Source organism: Tachyglossus aculeatus, chromosome 3 (genome assembly GCF_015852505.1).
Source record: "Tachyglossus aculeatus isolate mTacAcu1 chromosome 3, mTacAcu1.pri, whole genome shotgun sequence".
NCBI classification, from domain to species: Eukaryota; Metazoa; Chordata; class Mammalia; order Monotremata; family Tachyglossidae; genus Tachyglossus; species Tachyglossus aculeatus.
The window spans coordinates 13053002-13076265 of NC_052068.1; the positions used below are offsets into that span (position 1 = coordinate 13053002).

Below are 23264 nucleotides of genomic sequence, written 5' to 3' on the forward strand. Positions count from 1 at the left end.
TCCCAAGCGCTTAGTACAGTGTTCTGCACACAGTAAGCACTCAATGAATGAATGAATGAATGAATGAACAGGATCAAGGTCCTTCCAACTCCCAGGCCTGTGCTCTGTCCTCTAGGCCACGCCGTTTAGTAGGTACTGTACTAAGCGCTTCCTTGACATCCCCAAGGGGCTCCAAATGCACCACGCTCAGTGCCCCCTCCATGGACAACTCAGAAACGAAGCCCGCTGTGGCTCCCTTAAGTCACGCCATGTGACTTATGCTGCCAACTTGTACTTCCCAAGTGCTTAGTACAGTGCTCTGCACACAGTAAGCGCTCAATAAATACGACTGAATGAGCACCACGTGGCAGACATCCCGAGGAGACTCTTACCTCTCGGTGTCGCAGCTGGAAGCTTCTTCCTTCGTGGTAACAGTTGTATGTTTTCAACAGAGATAAGAGCTCTGACCTTCAGGAGGGAAACACAGATGCGATAAATCCTCCACTCTCAGACTGAGCAGAAGCCTTCATTTGTACAGTGCCTGCATCATTACACCCTACAAATACTCTGATTTATTTTAATGGCATGTGTTAAGCGCTTACTATGTGCCAGACACTATACTAAGCGCTGGGATAGATACAAGCTAATCATGTTGGACACAGTCCCTGTCCCACCTGGGGCTCACAGTCTTAATCCCCATTTTACAAATGAGGGAACTGAGGTTCAGAGAAGTGAAGTGACTTGCCCGAGGTCACACAGCAGACAACTAGTGGCGCCAGAATTAGGTCCCAGATAATAATAATAATAATAATGGCATTTGTTAAGCGCTTACTATGTGCAAAGCACTGTTCTAAGAACTGGGGGGGATACAAGTTGATCAGGTTGTCCCGCGTGGGGCTCACAGTCATCCTCCTCATTTTACAGATGAGGGAACTGGGGCTCCGAGAAGTTAAGTGACTTGCCCAACGTCACACGGCAGACATGTGATGGAGCAGGGATTCGAACCCATGACCTCTGACTCCAAAGCCCGGGCTCTTTCCACTGAGCCACGCTGCTTCTCTAAAAAAAGTGCTTACTATGTGCAAAGCACTGTTTCTAAGCACTGGGAGGGATACAAGGTGATCAGGTTGTCCCACGTGGGGCTCACAGTCTTAATCCCCATTTTACAGATGAGGGAACTGAGGCACAGAGAAGTTAAGTCACTTGCCCAAAGTCACACAGCTGACAATTGGCAGAGCTGGGATTTGAACCCATGACCTCTGACTCCAAAGCCCGTGTTCTTTCCATTGAGCCATGCTGCTTCTCTAATTTGCTTCTCAGATCATGGTCTAGTGGATGGGCCCGGGAGATAGAAAGTCATGGGTTCTAATCCCGGCTCCGCCAGTTGTCTGCTGTGTGACCTTGGGCCAGTCACTTCACGTCTCTGGGCCTCAGTTCCCTCATTTGTAAAATGGGGATAAAGACTGTGATCCCCAGGTGGGACATCCTGATGATCTTGTATCTACCCCAGCGCATAGAACAGTGCTAGACTGTGAGCCCGTTGTTGGGTAGGGACCGTCTCTGTATGTTGCCAACTTGTACTTCCCAAGCGCTTAGTACAGTGCTCTGCACACAGTCAGCGCTCAATAAATATGATTGAATGAATGAACGATTAGTAAGCGCTTAACAAACACCACAATTATTATTATTCATTCATTCAATCGTATTTATTGAGCACTTACAGTGTGCAGAGCGCTGCATTTTGTCTTTTGCAGAGTGCAATATAATAATAAACAATCACATTCCCTTCCCACAACGAGTTTACAGTCTGGGGCCTTCTGAGTCTCAGGCCCATGCTCATATTGTAATTAGCCAAATATTTCCGGCAAATAAGTCTGTCTGAGAGAAATAGCTAAATCACTGAGACTCAAGTCTACCCTGGGGCCTGAATTCATCCATTCATTCAATCGCATTTATTGAGCGCTTACTGTGTGCAGAGCACTGTACTAAGCGCTTGGGAAGTCCAAGTTGGCAACATCTAGAGACGGTCCCTACCCAACAGTGGGCTCACAGCCTAGAAGGGGGAGACAGAGAATGAAACAAAACATATTAACAAAATAAAATAAGTAGAATAAATATGTACAAGTAAAATAGATAAATAAAATGGTTTTCACGCGCAGACTCGGCCTAAGTCGCTAGCGGCTCCCATGGCCTAGTGGAGAGAGCAGGGGCCTGGTGAGCCCACTGTTGGGTAGGGACTGTCTCTATATGTTGCCAACTTGTAATTCCCAAGCGCTTAGTACAGTGCTCTGCACACAGTAAGCGCTCAATAAATACGACTGATTGATTGATTGATTGATTGGGACTCAGAAGGATATGGATTCTAATCCCAGTTCCTTCACTTGTCTGCTTTATGACTTTGGTCAAGTCTCTTCTTGCTTCTCTGTGCCTGTTACCTCATTTGTAAAATGGGGATGAAGACTGTGAGCCCCACGTGGTGACTGTATCCAACCCAATTTGGTTAGAAAATAAACATAAATGATGGCATGTGTTAAGCGCTTACTATGTGCCGAGCACTGTTCTAAACACTGGTATATATACAAGCTCACTGGGTTGTCCCAAGTGGGACTCACAGTCTTATTCCTCATTTTACAGACGAGGCAACTGAGGCACAGAGAAGTCAAGTGGCTTGCTCAAAGTCACACAGCAGAAAAGTGGCAGAGCCGGGATTAGAACCCATGACCTCTGACTCCCAAACCCGTGATCTTTCCACTAAGCCACGCTGCTTCTCCACCCCAACGCTTAATACAGTGCCTGGCACATAGTAAGTAGCACGGCTCGGTGGAAAGAGCCCGGGCTTTGGAGTCAGAGGTCATGGGTTCAAATCCCAGCTCCGCCAATTGTCAGCTGTGTGACTTTGGGCAAGTCATTTCACTTCTCTGTGCCTCAGTTCCCTCATCTGTCAAATGGGGATGAAGACTGCGAGCCCCCCGTGGGACAACCTGATCACCTTATAGCCTCCCCAGTGCTTAGAACAGTGATTGGCACATAGTAAGCGTTTAATAAATGCCATTATTTAAAAAGTGCTTAATAGCGTTATTATCATCAATCGCATTTATTGAGCACTTACTATGTGCAGAGCACTATACTAAGCACTTATTATTGTCATTACTACTGTTATTTCTGGTGCTTTTACTGCCCCGGCCCATCTACTGCAGCACTGTTTCTTTCATTCAATAGTCCTGACTGAATTTATTTGGATTATTATCACTGATTGCAACAATCCTAATGTAACGGAAACCTGGGATGCTATCGGAAAAATGGGCAGGGTGCGGGATTTTACAGCGACCAAGCGTTTCCTCAGTGGATTGAGATAGGGTTGCCTAATGAGGCGTAGGAGTCATCATCATCATCATCATCAATCGTATTTATTGAGCGCTTACTGTGTGCAGAGCACTGTACTAAGCGCTTGGGAAGTACAAATTGGCAACATATAATAGTCATCTAATCAGCGTCCTTGAATTCAGGACAGAAGATCAGCTAAAGTCATAACATAACTTTAAGGCTTTAACAACACCAATCAGCCCATTTGTTTCATCACTGCGGGGCTCAGTGGAAAGAGCCCGGGCTTTGGAGTCAGAGGTCATGGGTTCAAATCACGGCTCCGCCACTTGTCAGCTGTGTGACTTTGGTCAAGTCACTTCACTTCTCTGGGCCTCAGTTCCCTCATCTGTCAAATGGGGATTAAGACTGTCAGCCCCATGTGGGACAACCTGATCACCCTGTATCCCCCCCAGTGCTTAGAACAGTGCTTTGCACATAGTAAGTGCTTAATAAATGCCATTACCATAATTATAATCATCACTGTAAAACTTGTTCTAGACTGTGAGCCCGCTGTTGGGTAGGGACTGTCTCTATGTGTTGCTGACTTGTACTTCCCAAGTGCTTAGTACAGTGCTCTGCACACAGTAAGCGCTCAATAAATACAACTGATTGATTGTAATGTTGAAAAATTAAAAAAAAAATCTAATGGCATAAATCCTTATCCACAGTCCTTAGCAAACACGTACTGGGAGAAGTGACTATCAGTAGCCTAAAGTTTAGTAATCATTCATTCATTCATTCATTCAAATATATTTATTGAGCGCTTACTGTGTGCAGAGCACTTTACTAAGCTCTTGGGAAGTACAAGTTGGCCACATAGAGAGACAGACAACACAACAGAACATATTAATGAAATAAAATAAAGGGAATAAATATGTACAAGTAAAATAAATAAATTTATTCATTCAATCGTATTTATTGAGCGCTTACTGTGTGCAGAGCACTGTCCTAAGTGCTTGGGAAGTACAAGTTGGACACATACAGAGACGGCCCCTACCCAACAGCGGGCTCACAGTCTAGAAGGGGGAGACAGACAACACAACAGAACATATTAACAAAATAAAATAAGTAGAATAAATATGTACAAGTAAAATAAATAAATTCATTCATTCAATCGTATTTATTGAGCGCTTACTGTGTGCAGAGCACTGTCTTAAGCACTTGGGAATTACAAGTTGGCCACATAGAGAGACAGACAACACAACAACATATTAACGAAATAAAATAAATGGAATAAATATGTACAAGGAAAATAAATAAATTCATTCATTCAATTGTATTTATTGAGCGCTTACTGTGTGTGCAGAGCACTGCCCTAAGCGCTTGGGAAGTACAAGTTGGCCACACAGAGAGACAGACAACAAAACAGAACATATTAATGCAATAAAATAAATGGAATAAATATGTACAAGTAAAAGAAATACATTCATTCATTCAATCATATTTATTGAGCGCTTACTGTGTGCAGAGCACTGTCCTAAGCGCTTGGGAAGTACAAGTTGGCCACATAGAGAGACAGACAACAGAACAGAACATATTAACGAAATAAAATAAATGGAATAAATATGTACAAGTAAAAGAAATACATTCATTCATTCAATCATATTTATTGAGCGCTTACTGTGTGCAGAGCACTGTCCTGAGCGCTTGGGAAGTTCAAATCCCAGCTCTGCCAGTTGTCAGCTGTGTGACTTTGGGCAAGTCACTTAACTTCTCTGGGTCTCAGTTCCCTCATTCACTCAACCGGTCCGAGCAGTGGACTTGGAATTCTTACTTCCCCAAAGTCTGCTTTCTTTTAGCCCAGCCTACTTTTCCTCTCTGTCTAGTTGAGCGCACTGACTGGATACAAGGCACTGTACTAAGCGCTTGGAGGAGTACAATATGATAATAAACAGACACATTCCCTGCCCACAATGAGCTCACAGTCGAGAAGGGGAGACAGACATTAATATAAATGAATACGTTACAGATATGGACATAAGTGTTATTGGGCTGGAGTTGTGGGGTGAATAAAGGGAGAGAGTCAGGACGATGCAGAAGGGATTGGGAGAGAGGAAAGGGGGGCTTAGTCAGGGAAGGCTTCTTGGAGGAGGTGCACCCTCAGTAAGGTTTTGAACACGGGGAAGAGTAATTATCTGTCAGATTTGAGGATGAAGGGCATTTCAGGACAGAGGGAGGATGTGGGTGAGGGGTCGGTGGCGAGCGAGACAAGATCGAGGTGCAGCGATAAGGTTAGCACCAGAAGAGCAAAGTGTGTTGTCTACAGTGATGGGAAAGTCAGGGGGAGGACAGTGTTTGGGAGGGAAGATGAGGAGTTTTGTCTTGGGCGTGTTATGCTTGAGGTGATGGGAGGACACCCAAGTAGAGATATCTCGTAGGCAGGAGGAAATGTGAGACTGCAGAGAGGGAGGGAGATCAGAGCTGAAGATGGAGATTAATTAATTACTTAATGATGGCATTTGTTAAGCGCTTACTACGTGCAAAGCACTGTTGTTAGCGCTGGGGGGGATCCAAGGTGACTAAGTTGTCCTACGTGGAGCTCACAGTCTTAATCCCCATTTTACAGATGAGGTAACTGAGGGTCAGAGAAGTTAAGTGACTTGCCCAAGGTACCACAACAGACATGTGGTGGAGCCGGGATTCGAACCCATGACCTCTGACTCCAAAGCCCATGCTCTTTCCACTGAGCCACGCGTCATCAGCACAGAGGTGGTAGTTGAAGCCATGGGAGAGAATGGTAATCACCCTCCGCACCCTCCATTTCTCTGCCGCTAATCTCACCGTGCCTCGTTCTCGCCTGTCCCGCCATCGACCCCCGGCCCACGTCCTCCCCCGGGCCTGGAATGCCCTCCCTCTGCCCATCCGTCAAGCTAGCTCTCTTCCTCCCTTCAAGGCCCTACTGAGAGCTCACCTCCACCAGGAGGCCTTCCCAGATTGAGCTCCCTCCTTCCTCTCCTCCTCCTCCCCCTCTCCATCCCCCCCACCTTACCTCCTTCTCTTCTGCACAGCACCTGAATATATGTATATATGTTTGTACGTATTTATTACTCTATTTATTTATTTTACTTGTACATATTCATTCTATTTATTTTATTCTGTTAATATGTTTGGTTTTGTTCTCTGTCTCCCCCTTCTAGACTGTGAGCCCACTGTTGGGTAGGGACTGTCTCTATATGTTGCCAACTTGTACTTCCCAAGCGCTTAGTGCAGTGCTCTGCACACAGTAAGTGCTCAATAAATACGACTGAATGAATGAATGAATAATCTGTGCACAAACATACACATACATAGAGAAGCAGCGTGGCTCAGTGGAAAAAGCCCGGGTTTTGGAGTCAGAGGTCATGGGTTCAAATCCCGGCTCTGCCAATTGTCAGCTGTGTGGCTTTGGGAAAGTCACTTCACTTCTCTGTGCTTCAGTTCCCTCATCTGTAAAACGGGGATTAAGACTGTGAGCCCCCCGTGGGCCAACCTGATCACCTTGTAACCTCCCCAGCGCTTAGAACAGTGCTTTGCACATAGTAAGCGCTTCATAAATGCCATCATTATTATTATACATACACGCACAAACTTCGTTACCCTCTATTTGGCACAAAATAGGCATTCAATAAATCCTTGGGGATTAGAGATAATTTCTTCCACTTCTATTATAAACCCCTACAATCCAGGCATCTGGCTCTGTACTCAGTTTAGACAATCAATCCATGGCATTTAGTGAGCACTTTGAGCAGCACCTTGTAAAAAACACTTGGGAGAGTACAATAGAATTGGTAGACAAAACACCTGCCCTCAAAGAGTTTACCCGTGTCAAGCACTATACTAAACTCTGGGGTAAAAACAATCCAAATCACTCCTGTCCCACATAAAGAGGGGCATCCGGTGACCGTTCCTTCCCATCCGGAATTGCCGTGAACACGGATGGGCAGTTGGTCCACTAGGGCTGTGCCGGCCTGCCCCCTGTGCCGCTAGAGGAGGGCGTCCTGGTTGAAGTATTCATTACTTGAAATTCATTTTAGGATACTTTAGGGCCCTGCTATTTTGAGTTTACATTTTATTAGCCCTCTGCTTTCTCTTTCGGTAGCCAGAATATTCGCTAGTGAATCCTGAACATTTAGGTTGTCTGTGGGTATGAGCCGTATATCTAATTATTTATTTATTTATTTTACTTGTACATACCTATTCTATTTATTTTATTTTGTTAGTATGTTTGGTTTTGTTCCCTGTCTCCCCCTTTTAGACTGTGAGCCCACTGTTGGGTAGGGACTGTCTCTATATGTTGCCAATTTGTACTTCCCAAGCGCTTAGTACAGTGCTCTGCACATAGTAAGCGCTCAATAAATGCGATTGTTGATGATGATGATGATAAAGCTCTCAGTCTAAGAGGTGAGGGAGGGCCAGTATTTAATCCCCATTTTACAGCTGAGGAAACTGAGGCACAGAGAAGTGAAATGACTTGCCCAAGGTCACACAGCAAGTACGTGGCAAGGCCAGAATTGGAACCCCTATTCCCTGACCCCTGCTTCTTCTACTTAGGCCACAGTGCTCTCTTCCTCCCTTCGAAGCCTTACTGAGAGCTCACCTCCTCCAGGAGGACTTCCCAGACTGAGCCCCCGCTTTTTCCTCTCCTCCTCCTCCTCCCCTCCCCATCGCCGCCACCTCTGCCCTACCCCCTTCCCCTTCCCCACAGTACTTGCATATATTTGTACATATTTATTACTCTATTTGTACATATTTATTACTCTATTTGATTAATGATGTGCATATAGCTATAATTTTATTTATTCTGATGGTATTGACACCTGTCTACTTGTTTTGTTGCCTGTCTCCCCCTTCTAGACTGTGAGCCTGTTGTTGGGTAGGGATCGTCTCTATATGTTGCCGATTTGTACTTCCCAAGCGCTTAGCACAGTGGTCTGCACACAGTAAGCGCTCAATAAATACAATTGAATGAATGAATGAATGTTTAAGAGAATGACACAGTCTTCCATTCTGTGGATTCATGCTAAATTGCAAGCCTAAATTAGGATTACCTCCTTCGAATCAAATCTCCCTCTCTCATTTCGTAATTACGGCTCGACTCTCTCCTATTAAAAAGGAAGGCCTTACCTCAGAATGGATTTGGTGCTGCTAATCGGCACATGTGGATTTTGGGGGTAGTCGTCCTCCATCCTCTCAGCAATTCCTCCAGGAGTTTATGGTGAACCTGCCAAGAGAACAGCAGAGATCAATCAATTCAATTTATTGAGCGCTTACTATGTGCTGAGCACTGTACTAAGTGCTTGGGAGAGGCCCTTAATCAGGGGCACGCTAATGCTGTCGCTGCATTAGCTCAATTCATTCATTCATTCAATCGTATTTATTGAGCGCTTACTTTGTGCAGAGCACTGGACTAAGAGCTTGGGAAGTACAAGTTGGCAACATATAGAGACGGTTCCTGCCCAACAGTGGGCTCACGGTCTCAATCACAGAGAATTTCCAGCCAGGGGAAAGATGAGTCAAAGGGAAAGAAATGAACCTCTTCCCAGACAATGTAGGTTGCAACTAGCAGCAAAAGGCAGTTGAATTATTATCCTTACACCTTTTCTGAGAACATACCACAACACATCCAGTGATCTCCCAATCACCTTGTCCCCTCCGACCTCACCTCGCTACTCTTCCCAGCCCTCAAACAACTAATATAGGTCGTAACTAGCAGCTAAAAGCATCCTACAAACTACATTCCCTCTGGAATTCAAATCTCTCTATCCTGAAGCATCAAAGCACTCCCTCTCTGAGCCCCTCAGAGAGTCGTGGAATGGGCTGGGATTTGCTACCACTTTCCCCGCCGCTCCTCCTCCATCTCCTCTCTTAGGGAAGAGAGAGGGCTAGAGATTCTTGGCGGGCGCGTGTGTGTGTGTGTGTGTGTTGGGAGGTTGGGATTGGTGCGATGGACTGCCTCGGACTGTTAGTTATTCAGTCAGATGATACGAAGGCGGTTTTAGTCCCCACCTTCCTTTAGAAATGTTCAGAGGGTTGTGGACTTTAGACTCTGGACAAGCCAGCCTGAGCGGGGAGGAGTCTGGAAACTTCCTTGCTCATCATCATCGTCAATCGTATTTATTGAGCGCTTACTATGTGTAGAGCACTGTACTAAGTGCTTGGGAAGTACAAATTGGCAACACATAGAGACAGTCCCTACCCAACAGTGGGCTCACAGTCTAAAAGGGGGAGACAGAGAACAAAACCAAACATATTAACAAAATAAAATAAATATAATAGATATGTACAAGTAAAATAAATAAATAAATAAATAGAGTAATAAATATGTACAAACATATATACATATATACAGGTGCTGTGGGGAAGGGAAGGAGGTAAGAAGGGGGGATGGAGAGGGGCATGAGTGGGAGAGGAAGGAAGAGGCTCAGTCTGGGAAGGCCTCCTCGAGGAGGTGAGCTCTCAATAGGGCCTTGAAGGGAGGAAGAGAGCTAGCTTGGCAGATGGGCAGAGGGAATAAATAGAGTAATAAATATGTACAAACATATATACATATATACAGGTGCTGTGGGGAAGGGAAGGAGGTAAGACGGGGGGATGGAGAGGAGGATGAGGGGGAGAGGAAGGAGGGGGCTCAGTCTGGGAAGGCCTCCTGGAGGAGGTGAGCTCTCAGTAGGGCCTTGAATGGAGGAAGAGCACTGCTCCCAATGCTGCCCTTTTTTGTGGTAATTTGGTTGCCTTCGTCGTCTCCATCTTTCCCTGAATGTCTGTAGCCAACTAAGAGCCTGTCTAAAAACGGCAGCCTGGGAAGCAGCGTGACTGTGAGAATACAGCAAGGGGTTGGGAGTCAGAAGGACTTGGGGTCTAAACCCGGCTCTGTCACTTGTCTGCTGTGTGACCTTGGGCGAGTTGCTTGACTTCTCCAGGCCTCAAGTTAGCTCATCTATAAAATGGGGATTAAGACTGTGAGCCCCATTTTGGACATGGACTGTGTCCAACCTGATTAGCTCATATCTACCCCAGTGCTTGACATTTAGTAAGTGCTTAACAAACATCATTAAAGTGAAACAAAAAACGTTATTGTACTATACTTTCCTAAATCCTTAGCTCAGTGCTCTGCACACAGTAAGCGCTCAATAAATACGATTGATGATAAATACCACTGATTGATTCTGTGAGCCGTCACAGACGGTCTGAGGGACCGTCTCTATATGTTGCCAACTTGTACTTCCCAAGCGCTTAGTACAGTGCTCTGCACACAGTAAGCGCTCAATAAATACGAATGAATGAATGAATGAATGTTGCTGCTTTCCTTCCTCTTATTTTTTGACTGAGGACTCCTTAAGGGCCATGGATGTATAATAATAATAATGATGGCATTTGTTAAGCGCTTACTATGTGCAAAGCACTGTTCTAAGCACTGGGGGAGATACAAGGTGATGAGGTTGTCCCACGTAGGGCTCACAGTCTTAATCCCTAATTTACAGATGAGGTAACTGAGGCCCAGAGAAGTGAAGTGACTTGCCCAAAGTCACACAGTAGACAAGTGGCGGAGCCGGGATGAGAATCCATGACCTACGACTCCCAAGCCCGGGCTCTTTCCACTGAGCCACGTTGCTTCTCTTATCTGAATTATTCTCCTTGCGCTTTTTCTGAGAACGTAATAGGGTACTGTCCCAAGGTGACACCAGAGTACTCACCATCTCAAGGTCAAATGCTATCTCTTGACCTCCGAGCCAGGAGGTAGAACTTGGAAGTGTGGGTGGGATACTGCCCTCACAATGCCAAACTGAGCCCAAGCTGGAAATACAAAAGGTATCCCTCACCCCCATGCCAATCAAACTAGGTACGGAGGACGGGGGAGGGCAGAGATTGGACAAACTAAGGCTGTAAACTGGAATGACCTAGGAGCACAGGTGATAAGTGAATTCCTCCTGGGTGGAACTGAGTAATATGTAAGTATATTCTTCCCGCTACGGAAGCTCTAATATCACTACATAATCATATTCCTCCCAAAATAATAATTATGGTATTTGTTAAGCACATACTATGTGCCAGGCACTGTACTAAGCGCCAGGGTAGATACAGGCAAATCAGGTTGGACACAGTCCCTGTCCCATGAGGGGCTCACAGTATCAATCCCATTGTATAGATGAGGTAACTGAGGCCCAGAGAAATGAAGTGACTTGCCCAAGGTCACCCAGCAGACCAGTGGCGGAGCCGGGAATAGAACCCATGACCTTCTGACTCCCGGGCCCTTGCTCTAGCCACTAGGCCATGCTGCATCTCAATTCAATTTGAAGCGCAATTTGTCGTGTCCAAAATAATCAAATACTTCAATTCGCCTCACAGAATACATTTTGTATAAAACTCAGGTTTTCCGTCTCCAGTCTCTCTATCCCCACCCCCCCACCCCCACCCCCGGCCCTGATTTCTGAACGAAACCATCCCCGGGCATTGGGTGACAGGTACATCTAGTGAGCTCCCAATCACCTTGCCCCCTCCTACCTCACCTCACTACCCTCCTACTAAAACCCTGCCTGGCCACTTCGCTCCTCCAATGCTAATCTTCTCTCTATACCACCATCTCATCTGTCTCGCTTCCAATCCCTCGCTCACGTCCTGCCTCTGGCCTGGAACGCCCTCCCTCTTCATATCCGACAGATAATTACTCTCCCTACCTTCAAAGTCTTATTGAAAGGACATCTCCTCCAAGAGGTCTTCCCTAAGCCCTCATTTCCTCTTCTCCCACTCTATTTTGTTCCACCCTAACTAGCTCCCCTTATTCATCCTCCTTCCAGCCCCATAGCACTTATGTACATGTCTTTGATTTTACTTATTTATATCATTGTCTGTCTCCTCCTCTAGACTGTAAGCTCGTTTGGGGCAAGGAAAGTGTCTGTTATACTGTACTCTCCCAATCAGTTAGTACATTCATTCATTCAGTCGTATTTATTGAGTGCTTACTGTGTGCAGAGCACTGTACTAGATGCTTGGGAAGTACAAATTGGCAACATATAAAGAGGGTCCCTACCCAACAATGGGCTAGTCCCCATTCCATAAATACAAGTGACTGATTGAGCACTGTGAAGGACAGGGACCAAGTTTAATTCCCACCTTTCTATTGTCTCCCAGCATTTAGTACAGTGCTCTGTACCCAGTAAGTGCTTAATAAATACTATTACTACTACTAGAAGGTGCTCAAGAAATACTCCCCAACGAACAGGCCTGCCCTATTCGAGTTGGCAGTGAGGTTGGGAGAAGAGAGAGGTGAAAACTGAAAAGCTGCTTTAGGTTTCTGGAAACTCTGAGTCCTGTTGATTTGCATTCCAAATAAATGTTTTTTTTTTCTTTTAGACTGTGAGCCCACTGTTGGGTAGGGACTGTCTCTATATGTTGCCAATTTGTACTTCCCAAGCGCTTAGTACAGTGCTCTGCACATAGTAAGTGCTCAATAAATACGATTAATGATGATGAAACGTAACTTGGCATTTTCTTTGGAAAGACAATGGAGGAGGCTGTCTTCAGCATAGGGACACTGCATTCTGGACCTGTTTAGCATGTTCCTGATGAGCAAGATACGTCCTTGTTAAACTCCCCCTCTCCCCTTCTTGCAAGCAAGCACATACACACACTTTCTTTCCCAAAACCTTCTTTACCAATTGAATGTTCATCGAAGACAGACATTGCAAGATTAAATGGTAACCCCAGAAGAATCACCTGCCCATCACATCACACTCTGCCACATCATGGCAACAAGTGTTGACTGTTCCAAGGATGCCTTTTCACCTGAGTGGGCTCTTCAGATAAGCCACTACCTCCGTCCCGCTCCAACACTGTGCTGAATCAGTCAGTGAAGTGCTTACTGTATGCGGAGCACTGCACTAAGCACTTGGGAGAGTGCAATACAGAAGAGTTGGTAGACACAATCCCTTTCCTCAAGGAACTTACGGTCTAGAGGGGGAGACGGGTATTAAAATAAATTACAGAAAGGGGAAATGGCAGATGTGCCTAAGTTCTGAGGGGCTAATATCAGGTGCTTAAGGGATGCAGACCCGAGTACATAGGTGACACAGACGAGTGAGGAGAAATGAGGGTCTTAAGGAAGGCCCCTTGGAGATGAGATTTTAGAAGGGCTTTGAAGGTGGGGATGTGTGAAGATGTACTGTACTATGTGCTCAGAAAAAGTGAAAGAGGTCTGTCAGCTATGTGAGCCCCATTTGGGACAGTGACTTTACCTCTTACCTGATTACCTTGTATCTCCCCAAGTGATTAGTAAAGTGCTTGGCGAATACTAAGCATTTGACAAATGCCACTAAAAAACCAACCAACCAACCAAACAACAAAAAAAAAACCAACAGGGGGTGGTTGAGTTCCAGACCAGAGGAAGGCTGTGAACAAGGTGTCAGTAGCGAGATACAGTCATTCGCTTATTCATTCATTCAATCATATTGATTAATAATAATAATAATAATGGCATGTTATTAAGCGCTTACTATGTGCAAAGCACTGTTCTAAGTGCTGGGGAGGTTACAGGGTGTCCCACGGGGGGCTCACAGTCTTAATCCCCATTTTACAGATGAGGTAACTGAGGTCCAGAGAAGTAAATTTTATTTTTTATTTATTTATTTATTTATTTTATTTTGTTAGTATGTTTGGTTTTGTTCTCTGTCTCCCCCTTTAGACTGTGAGCCCACTGTTGGGTAGGGACTGTCTCTATATGTTGCCAATTTGTACTTCCCAAGCGCTTAGTACAGTGCTCTGCACATAGTAAGCGCTCAATAAATACGACTGATGATGATGATGATGATGATGTTAAGTGACTTGCCCAAAGTCACACAGCTGACAATTGGCAGAGCCGGGATTTGAACCCATGACCTCTGACTCCAAAGCCCGGGCTCTTTCCACTGAGCCACGCTGACTGAGTGCTTACCGTGGCTTGGGAGAGTAAAATATAACAATAAGCAGACACGGTCCCTGCCCACAATGAGCTTACAGTGTACAGAGGGAGACAGACATAAACATAAATAAATGATATGGACATAAGTGCGGTGGGGCTGGGACAGGGGTGGAATGACGGGAGCAAGTCACGGAGATGCAGAAGGGAGTGGGAGAAGAGGAAAGCTTAGTACGATGCTCTGCACGTAGTAAGTGCTCGATAAATACGACTGGATGAAGGAAAGGCGGGGTTAGTCAGGGAAGGCCTCTTGGAGGAGATGTGTCTTCAATAAGGCTTTGAAGTGGAGGAGAGTAATTGTCTTTTGGATTTGAGGAGGGAGGGCATTCTAGATGGAAGAGATGGAAGTACAGAGAGTAGACTGATGGTAGAGGAGCGAAGTCTGCAGGCTGGATTGTAGTAAATCAGCAACATCTGGTAGGAGAAAGAGAGCTGATTGAGTGCTTTAAAGCTGATGGTAAGGAGTTTCTGTTTGATGTGGAGGTGGATGGGCAACCACTGGAAGTTCTTGAGGAGAGGGGAAACACAGCCTGAACGGTTCTGTAGAAAAATGATTCAGGCAGCAGAGTCAAGTATGAGACTGGAGTGGGGAGAGAGAGGAGGCATGGAGGTCAGAGAGGAGACTGATGTAGTAATCAAGGCGGGATAGGGTAAGTGACTGGATAATAATAATAATTTTGGTATTTGTTAAGCACTTAGTATGTACCAAGCACTGTTCTAAGCACTGGGGGAGATACAAGGTGATCAGGTTGTCCCACGGGGGGCTCACAGTCTTAATCCCCATTTTACAGATGAGGTAACTGAGGCCCAGAGAAGTTAAGTGACTTGCCCCAAGTCACCCAGCTGACAAGCGGCGGAGCCGGGATTAGAACCCACAACCTCTGACTCCAAAGCCCGCACTCTTGCCACTGAGCCACGCTGCCTCTCTGACGGCGTGATAGTTTGGATGGAGATGAAAGGGTGGATTCTAGAGACGGTGTGAAGGCACAACCAACAGGGTTTGGTGACAGAATGAATGTGTGAGATGAATGAGAAGATGAGTCCAGGATATTCCCAGGGTCATGGTGGAATTGTCTAAAATGATAGGAAAGTCAGGAGGAGGGCAAGGTTTGGATGGGAAGATGACGAGTTTGACTTGGCTTCTAAACCCGGCTCCTCCACTCACGTGTTGTGTGGCCTGGAGCAAATCACTTCACTTCTCTGTACCTCGGTTTCCTCATCTGTAAAATGGGAAGTAAATAGTGGTTTACACTCCCCCTTAGACTGTGAACCCCGTGGGTGACAGGGGTGGAGTCCAACTTGATTATCTTGCAGCTAGCCCAGCAGCTGGTAGTGGGCTTGGCCCATATTAAGTCCTTAACAAATAACACAATAAGTTAAAACCAGTTAGTTTCAAAATACAGTTTCAGTTCCTTGTGGTTCCTCACATGTCTTGAGGCCCTATTTTCTGGACAGTACCCAAAATGGTTTGGGTTCCTGAAGGCTATTTCAGTCCAGTGTGAGAGAAGGAGGAAAAACCCTAAATACACAGATGCCTTTAATTCTATGCCAAGGGATCGTAAGCTCCTCAAGCACAAAGACCATGTTGATTTTCTTTTTCATTGTATTTGTTAAGTGGTTATTAAATGCCAGGCACTGTACTAACCACAGGGGTAGAACCCAGTTAATCAGGTTGGACAAGGTCCCTGGTCCCACTTGGGGCTCAGAGTCTTAATCCCCATTTTACAGATGAGGCACAGAGACATTAAGTGACTAGCCCAAAGTCACTCGGCAGAGAAATGAGGGAGAATTAGAACCCAGGTCCTCTGTCTCCCAGGCCTATGCTCTACCGATGAGGCCATGGTGCTCCTGTCTTCCTTTGGTTGTACTCTCCAAAACACCTCTACAACACCCTGCACACAGCAGGTGCTCAGTGGCAGATAGATAGATAAATAAATAATAATTACGGTATTTAAGCGCTTACTATGCGACAAGCACTGTCCTAAGCGCTGGGGTGGATACAAGCAACTTAGGTTGGACACAGTCCCTGTCCCACATAGGGCTCAGAGTCTCAATCCCCACTTTACAGATGAAGTAACTGAGGCACAGAGAAGTTAAGTGACTTGCCCAAGGTCACACAGCTGACAAGCAGCGGAACAGGGATTGGAACCCATGACTTCGGACACCCAAGCCCGTGCTCTTGCCACTAGGCCATACTGCTTCTATATGACAATAATTGTGCCTTGCACATAGTAAGCGCTTAACAAATACCAACATTATAAGCGCTTAACAAATACCAACATTATAATTGTGTTATTTTTCAAGCACTTACTATATTAGAGAAGCAGCGTGGCTCAGTGGAATGAGCCCGGGCTTGGGAGTCAGAGGTCACGGGTTCTAATCCGCCGTTTGTCAGCTGTGTGACTTTGGGCAAGTCACTTAACTTCTCTGGGCCTCAGTTACCTCATGGGGATTAAGACTGTGAGCCCCACATTCACTCATTCATTCAATCGTATTTATTGAGCGCTTACTGTGTGCAGAGCACTGTACTAAGCGCTTGGGAAGTACAAGTTGGCAACATATAGAGACGGCCCCTACCCAACAGTGGGCTCACAGTCTAGAAGGGGGAGACAGAGAACAAAACAAAACATATTAACAAAATAAAATGAATAGAATAAATATGTACAAATAAAATAGAGTAATAAATACATACAAACATATATACATATATACAGGTGCTGTGGGGAGGGGACCACCCACCACATGGGACAACCTGATCACCTTATATCCCCCTTTGCGCTTAGATCAGTGCTTTGCATATTGTAAGCGCTTAACAAATGCCATTATTATTATTATTATTATTATTATTATTATTATTATTATTATTATGTGCCAAGCAATTACCAAGCACTTGGATAAATATAATACAAACAGATTGGACAGAGCTCTTGTCCTTCGAAGGGCTCAAAGTTTAAGGGAGAGGAAGGACGGGCATCTTATCCCCATTTGTACAGAGGCCCAGAGAAGATACCTGATTTGCCCAAGGTCACAGAGCAGACAAGTGGCAGAACTGGAATTAAAACCCAAGTCCTCAGACTTATTCATTCATTCATTCATTCAATCGTATTTATTGAGCGCTTACTGTGTGCAGAGCACTGTACTAAGCGCTTGGGAAGTACAAGTTGGCCACATAGGCAACAAAACAGAAAACATTATTGAAATGAAATAAATGGAATAAATATGTACAAGTAAAATAAATAAATTCATTCATTCAATCGTATTTATTGGGTGCTTACTGTGTGCAGAGCACTGTCAATCAATCAATCAATCGTATTTAATGAGCACTTACTGTGTGCAGAGCACTGTACTAAGTGCTTGGGAAGTACAAGTTGGCAACATATATAGTCCCTACCGTACCTTGCTCTCGCCTGTCCCGCCATCGACCCCCGGCCCACGTCATCCCCCGGGCCTGGAATGCCCTCCCTCTGCCCCTCCGCCAAGCTAGCTCTCTTCCTCCCTTCAAGGCCCTGCTGAGAGCTCACCTCCTCCAGGAGGCCTTCCCAGACTGAGCCCCTTCCTTCCTCTCCCCCTCGTCCCCCTCTCCATCCCCCCCATCTTACCTCCTTCCCTTCCCCACAGCACCTGTATATATGTATATATGTTTGTACATATTTATTTACTCTATTTATTTATTTATTTATTTTATTTGTACATATCAATTCTATTCATTTTATTTTGTTAGCATGTTTGGTTTTGTTCTCTGTCTCCCCCTTTTAGACTGTGAGCCCACTGTTGGGTAGGGACTGTCTCTATATGTTGCCAGTTTGTACTTCCCAAGCGCTTAGTACAGTGCTCTGCACATAGTAAGCGCTCAATAAATACGATTGATGATGATGATGATAGAAGGCCTAAGCCCTTAGGCCTGTCCTAAGATGGATCAATCCTGTGCTAATCCCCTAGAAGGAGACCACACCTCCTCACCTGCCTTCTCTCCCACCCGCACCCTCCCCGCAAATCTGTTTTGTTCCCTCAACCTCCAATCTTTTGACCACTGGGTCCAACCTGTTTGTCTTCTCTCTACCCCAGTGCTTGGTACGGTGCCTGGACCATAGGAAGCGCTTAACAAATACCATCACCCGCCCCGCAAAAAAAAAAAAGCCTCACTGCTCCTCAATAAAAATTGATGAATGAACAAATGAACAAACGGATGGATGGATGGAAGAACCAACCCTCGGTGAGATGGAGCCTCATAAGCCTTTCAGTGTGGGGCCCTGCAAAAGAGCTTGGCCCCATAGAAAGTCGCCAAGCTTTGTCAATCGGGACGATTACCAACGCTCGTTGAACTGCACTCTCCCCCTCGTCCCCCTCTCCATCCCCCCATCTTACCTCCTTCCCTTCCCCACAGCACCTGTATATATGTATATATGTTTGTACGTATTTATTACTCTATTTATTTTACTTGTACATATCTATTCGATTTATTTTATTTTGTTAGTATGTTTGGTTTTGTTCTCTGTCTCCCCCTTTTAGACTGTGAGCCCACTGTTGGGAAGGGACTGTCTCTATACTTTGCCAAGTTGTACTTCCCAAGGAAGTACAGTGCTCTGCACACAGTAAGCGCTCAATAAATACGATTGATGATGAAGATGATAGTAAAGTGCTCTGCACACAGCAAGAGCACGATAAATACCACTGATTGATGGGTTGTTTGATTGGGACTCCTTTTCCTTGGATTCCTGCGCCATTCGTTCATTCCTGCTCCCTACATTCCTGCTCCCTGCTCCCCAGAGAAGCAGCATGGCTCAGTGGAAAGAGCCCAGGCTTGGGAGTCAGAGGTCATGGGTTCTAATCCCAGCCCCGCCGCTTGTCAGCTGTGTGACTTTGGGCAAGTCACTTCACTTCTCTGTGCCTCAGTCACCTCAATTGTAAAATGGGGTTTAAGACTGAGAGCCCCACGTGGGACAACCTGATCACCTTGTATCCACCCCAGTGCTTAGAACAGTGCTTCACACATAGTGAGCGCTTAATAAATGCCATTATTATTATGTGCCAAGCATTTACCAAACACTTGAATAAATATAATACAAACAGATTGGACGGAGTTCTTATCCTTCAATATCCCTGTGGATGTTCCTGGTGACGCTTCCACTACCTGCTTTCCATCACTCCTCAACTCCACTAACCTCCTGCTCCATCCCACCTCACCCACTCACCAACTAGGACATTCATTCATTCATTCAATCGTATTTATTGAGCGCTTACTGTGTGCAGGGCACTGTACTAAGCTCTTGGGAAGTACAAGTTGGCAAAATATAGAGACGGTCCCTACCCAACAGAGGGCTCACAGTCTAGAAGGGACACACTCCATCTCAACATCTCTAGTTATCGTAAAATCTGTACCCTCCCTGACTCCAAAATCCCTTTAATCCGACCACAACTTTCTCACCTTCCCACATGACCTCCCCTGCTCTGTTCCTCCGCAGAGACCTCTAATCTTTTGACCCCATCCAATTTTCTCGTCATTACGCCCCACTTAGTCTCCATATCCAAACAACCTTTCCTTGATGACCAAATTGATGCCCTCGACACCGCCCTTTCTACTGAACTCAACTCATTCGCTCCCCTACCCCTTCGCTGATCTCATCCCGGTAATTTACAGCCCTGGATCACTTCTACAGACTGCATCCTTTGTTCCTGTGCCCAGGTCACAGAGCGCTGCTGTCGGAAATCCAGATATCAGGCTGACTTCTTACACCCCAAGTTCATCCTTGTCTGCTTGAAATCTGCCCGGTCCTCAGCCCAGCCACAGTACTTCTCCATCTTTACTGGCTCCTATGGCCACTGCCCTCGCCAGTTATTTCCGACATTAAACTCCCTCCTCAAACCTCCTGTCGCCCTGTTTGCTCCAGCGCCTGCCCCTCCTGACTTAGCCATGTGCTTCATTGAGAAAATTGAAACCTCCAGGCGTGATTCCCCTAAAATCTCCCCTGCTCTTCTCCGGTCCCTCCCTCCTCCTGTCCCTTCTTCAGCTCTCCCATCTTTTCCCAGCAGTTTCTCTAGAGAAGATCTCCTGCCTATTCTCAAAATCTGTCCCCTCCACCAATGCATCCGACCCCATTCCTCCGTAATGTTTCAAAACACTTTCCCCCTCCATTCTTCCCTCCCTGACTGCATCTTCAACCGTTCACTCTCCAATGGCTTCTTCCCCACTGCTTTCAAACAAGCTCAAGTCTTTGCTATCAATCAATTAATCAATTGTATTTATTGAGTGCTTACTGTGTGCAGAGCACTGTACTAAGCGCTTGGGAAGTACAAGTTGGCAACATATAGAGACAGTCCCTACCCAACAGTGGGCTCACAGTCTAAAAGGGGGAGACAGAGAACAAAACCAAACATACTAACAAAATAAAATAAATAGAATAGATATGTACAAGAAAAATAAATAAATAAATAGAGTAATAACTATGTACAAACATATATACATATATACAGGTGCTGTGGGGAAGGGAAGGAGGTAAGATGGGGGGATGGAGAGGGGGACGAGGGGGAGAGGAAGGAAGGGGCTCAGTCTGGGAAGGCCTCCTGGAGGAGGTGAGCTCTCAGTAGGGCCTCGAAGGGAGGAAGAGAGCTAGCTTGGCGGATGGGCAGAGGGAGGGCATTCCGGGCCCGGGGGATGACGTGGGCCGGGGGTCGATGGTGGGACAGGCGAGAACGAAGTACCGTGAAAAATCCCCACAAAAACAAAAAAAAAATTGACTCCATGGCTCCCTCCAGTTATGGCTCCATCTCTTTCCTTCCATTCCTCTCCAAAAACCTTGAGAGTTGTTGACACCCGCCGCCTCCACTTCCTTTCTCCAATTTTCCCTTTGACCGCCCCCCCGCAATCTGGCATCTGCCCCCTTCACTCCTCCTAAACCGCCCTCTCAAAAGTTAACAATGATCTCCTTTTTGCCAAATCCAACAGCCTCTAATCCATCCTAATCCTCCTCAGCCTTTCAGCTGTCTTCGACACTGTCGACCAGCCCCTCCTCTTGGAAACATTATCCAACCTCGGCTTCACTGACCCCGTCCTCTCCTGGTTCTCCTCCTATCCCTCTGGCTGCTCATTCTCAGTCTTTTTAATGGGGGTGTCCTCCTCTGCCTCCCACCTCCTAACTTTAGGCATCCCTCAAGATCCAGTTCTGGTCCCCTTTAATTCCCCATCTACACCCACTCTCTTGGAGAACTCATTTGGCCTCATGGTTCCTACTACCATTTCTATGTGGATGATTCCCAGATCTACATCCCCAGCCCTGCTCTCTTTCCTTCTCTGCAGTCTCAAATTTCCTCCTGTCTTCAGGAAATAATAATAATGATGATGGCATTTGTTAAGCGCTTACTATTTTCAAAGCACCGTTCTAAGGAAATGTCTACTTGGATGTCCTTGCTTACACCTTCAACCTAACACGTCCAAAACAGAACTCCTCATCTTCCCACCCCGACCCTATTCTCCCCATGACTTTCTCATCACTGTAGCCAGCACCACCAAATTCTCTACAAAGTTTGTAATTTTGCAGGGATCCTCGACTCATCTCTCTAAGTCAACCCACATTGTCAATCTGTCAGCAAATCCTGTCGGTTCGACCTTCGCTACGTGACTATCTGTATATATGTATATAGGTTTATATGTTTGTACATATTTATTACTCTATTTTACTTGTACATATTTATTCTATTTATTTTATTTTGTTTAATATGTTTGGTTTTGTTATCTGTCTCCCCTTCTGGACTGTGAGCCCGCTGTTGGGTAGGGGCCGTCTCTACATGTTGCCAACTTGTACTTCCCAAGAGCTTAGTACAGTGCTCTGCGCACAGTAAGCGCTCAATAAATATGATTGAATGAATGAATGAATGACTAAAATCTGTCCTTAACTCTCCGTCAAGACTGCTACCATGTTAAATCCAACATTTATCCTATCCCACCTTGACTATTGCATCGGCCTCCTTGCTGACCTCTCTGCCTCTTGTCTCGCCCCATTCCACCCCACATTTCACTCCTGCTGCCTAGATCATTTTTCTATTTATTTTACTTGTACATATGTACTATTCTATTTATTTTGTTAATCATGTGCATCTAGCTTTAATTCTATTTGTTCTGACGACTTGACACCTGTCCACAAGTTTTGTTTTGTTGTCTGTCTCCCCCTTCTAGACTGTGAGCCCGTTGTCAGATAGGGACCGTCTCTACTTTCATATATGTTTGTACAGATTTATTACTCTATTTATTTTACTTGTACATATTTACTATTCTATTTATTTTGTTAGTCATGTGCATCTAGCTTTAATTCTATTTGTTCTGACGACTTGACACCTGTCCACAAGTTTTGTTTTGTTGTCTGTCTCCCCCTTCTAGACTGTGAGCCCATTGTCAGATAGGGACCATCTCTATATGTTGCAAACTTGTACTTCCCAAGCGCTTAGTACAGTGCTCTGCACACAGTAAGTGCTCAATAAATACTACTGAATGAATGAATGAATCATTTTTCTGAAAACTGTTCAGTCCGTGTTTCCCTACTCCCCAAGAACCTCCAGTGGTTGCCCATTCACCTCCTCATCAAACAGAAACTCCTTACCATAGACTTAAAAGCACTCAACCATCTTGAGGAGCAGCGTGGCTCAGTGGAATCACTGAGTCAGAGGAGTCAGAGGTCATGGGTTCAAATCCCAGCTCTGCCACTTGTCAGCTGTGTGACTTTGGGCAAGTCACTTCACTTCTTTGGGTCTCAGTTCCCTCATCTGTAAAATGGGGATGAAGACTGTGAGCCCCACGTGGGACAACCTGATCACCTTGGATCCTCCCCAGCGCCTAGAACAGTGCTTTGCACCTATTAAGTGCTTAACAAATGCCATTATTATTATTATTATTGTCAGCTGTGTGAATTTGGGCAAGTCATTTAATTTCATACCTTGACTTGACACCTGTCCACATGTTTTATTTTGTTTTCTGTCTCCCCCTTCTAGACTGTGAGCCCGT

The 23264-nt window shown here is 45.5% G+C and overlaps 1 protein-coding gene across 4 annotated transcripts in view; it reads right to left on the minus strand.

The window, feature by feature from the left end:
• The window catches only part of RASSF4 (Ras association domain family member 4), a 134826-nt gene that overhangs the window by 68747 nt on the left and 42815 nt on the right, over positions 1 to 23264 (minus strand). For 3 of the 4 annotated variants that reach the window (XM_038743837.1, XM_038743835.1, XM_038743834.1), the window contains exons 2-3: positions 8446 to 8542; positions 372 to 447 (exon numbers count right to left, since the gene is read on the minus strand). In XM_038743837.1, the coding sequence (XP_038599765.1) occupies positions 372 to 447; positions 8446 to 8507 (138 nt within the window). In that variant the 5' untranslated portion in view covers positions 8508 to 8542. The remainder of the gene's footprint in view (positions 1 to 371; positions 448 to 8445; positions 8543 to 23264) is intronic. The other variant, XM_038743836.1, reaches the window with a different exon arrangement.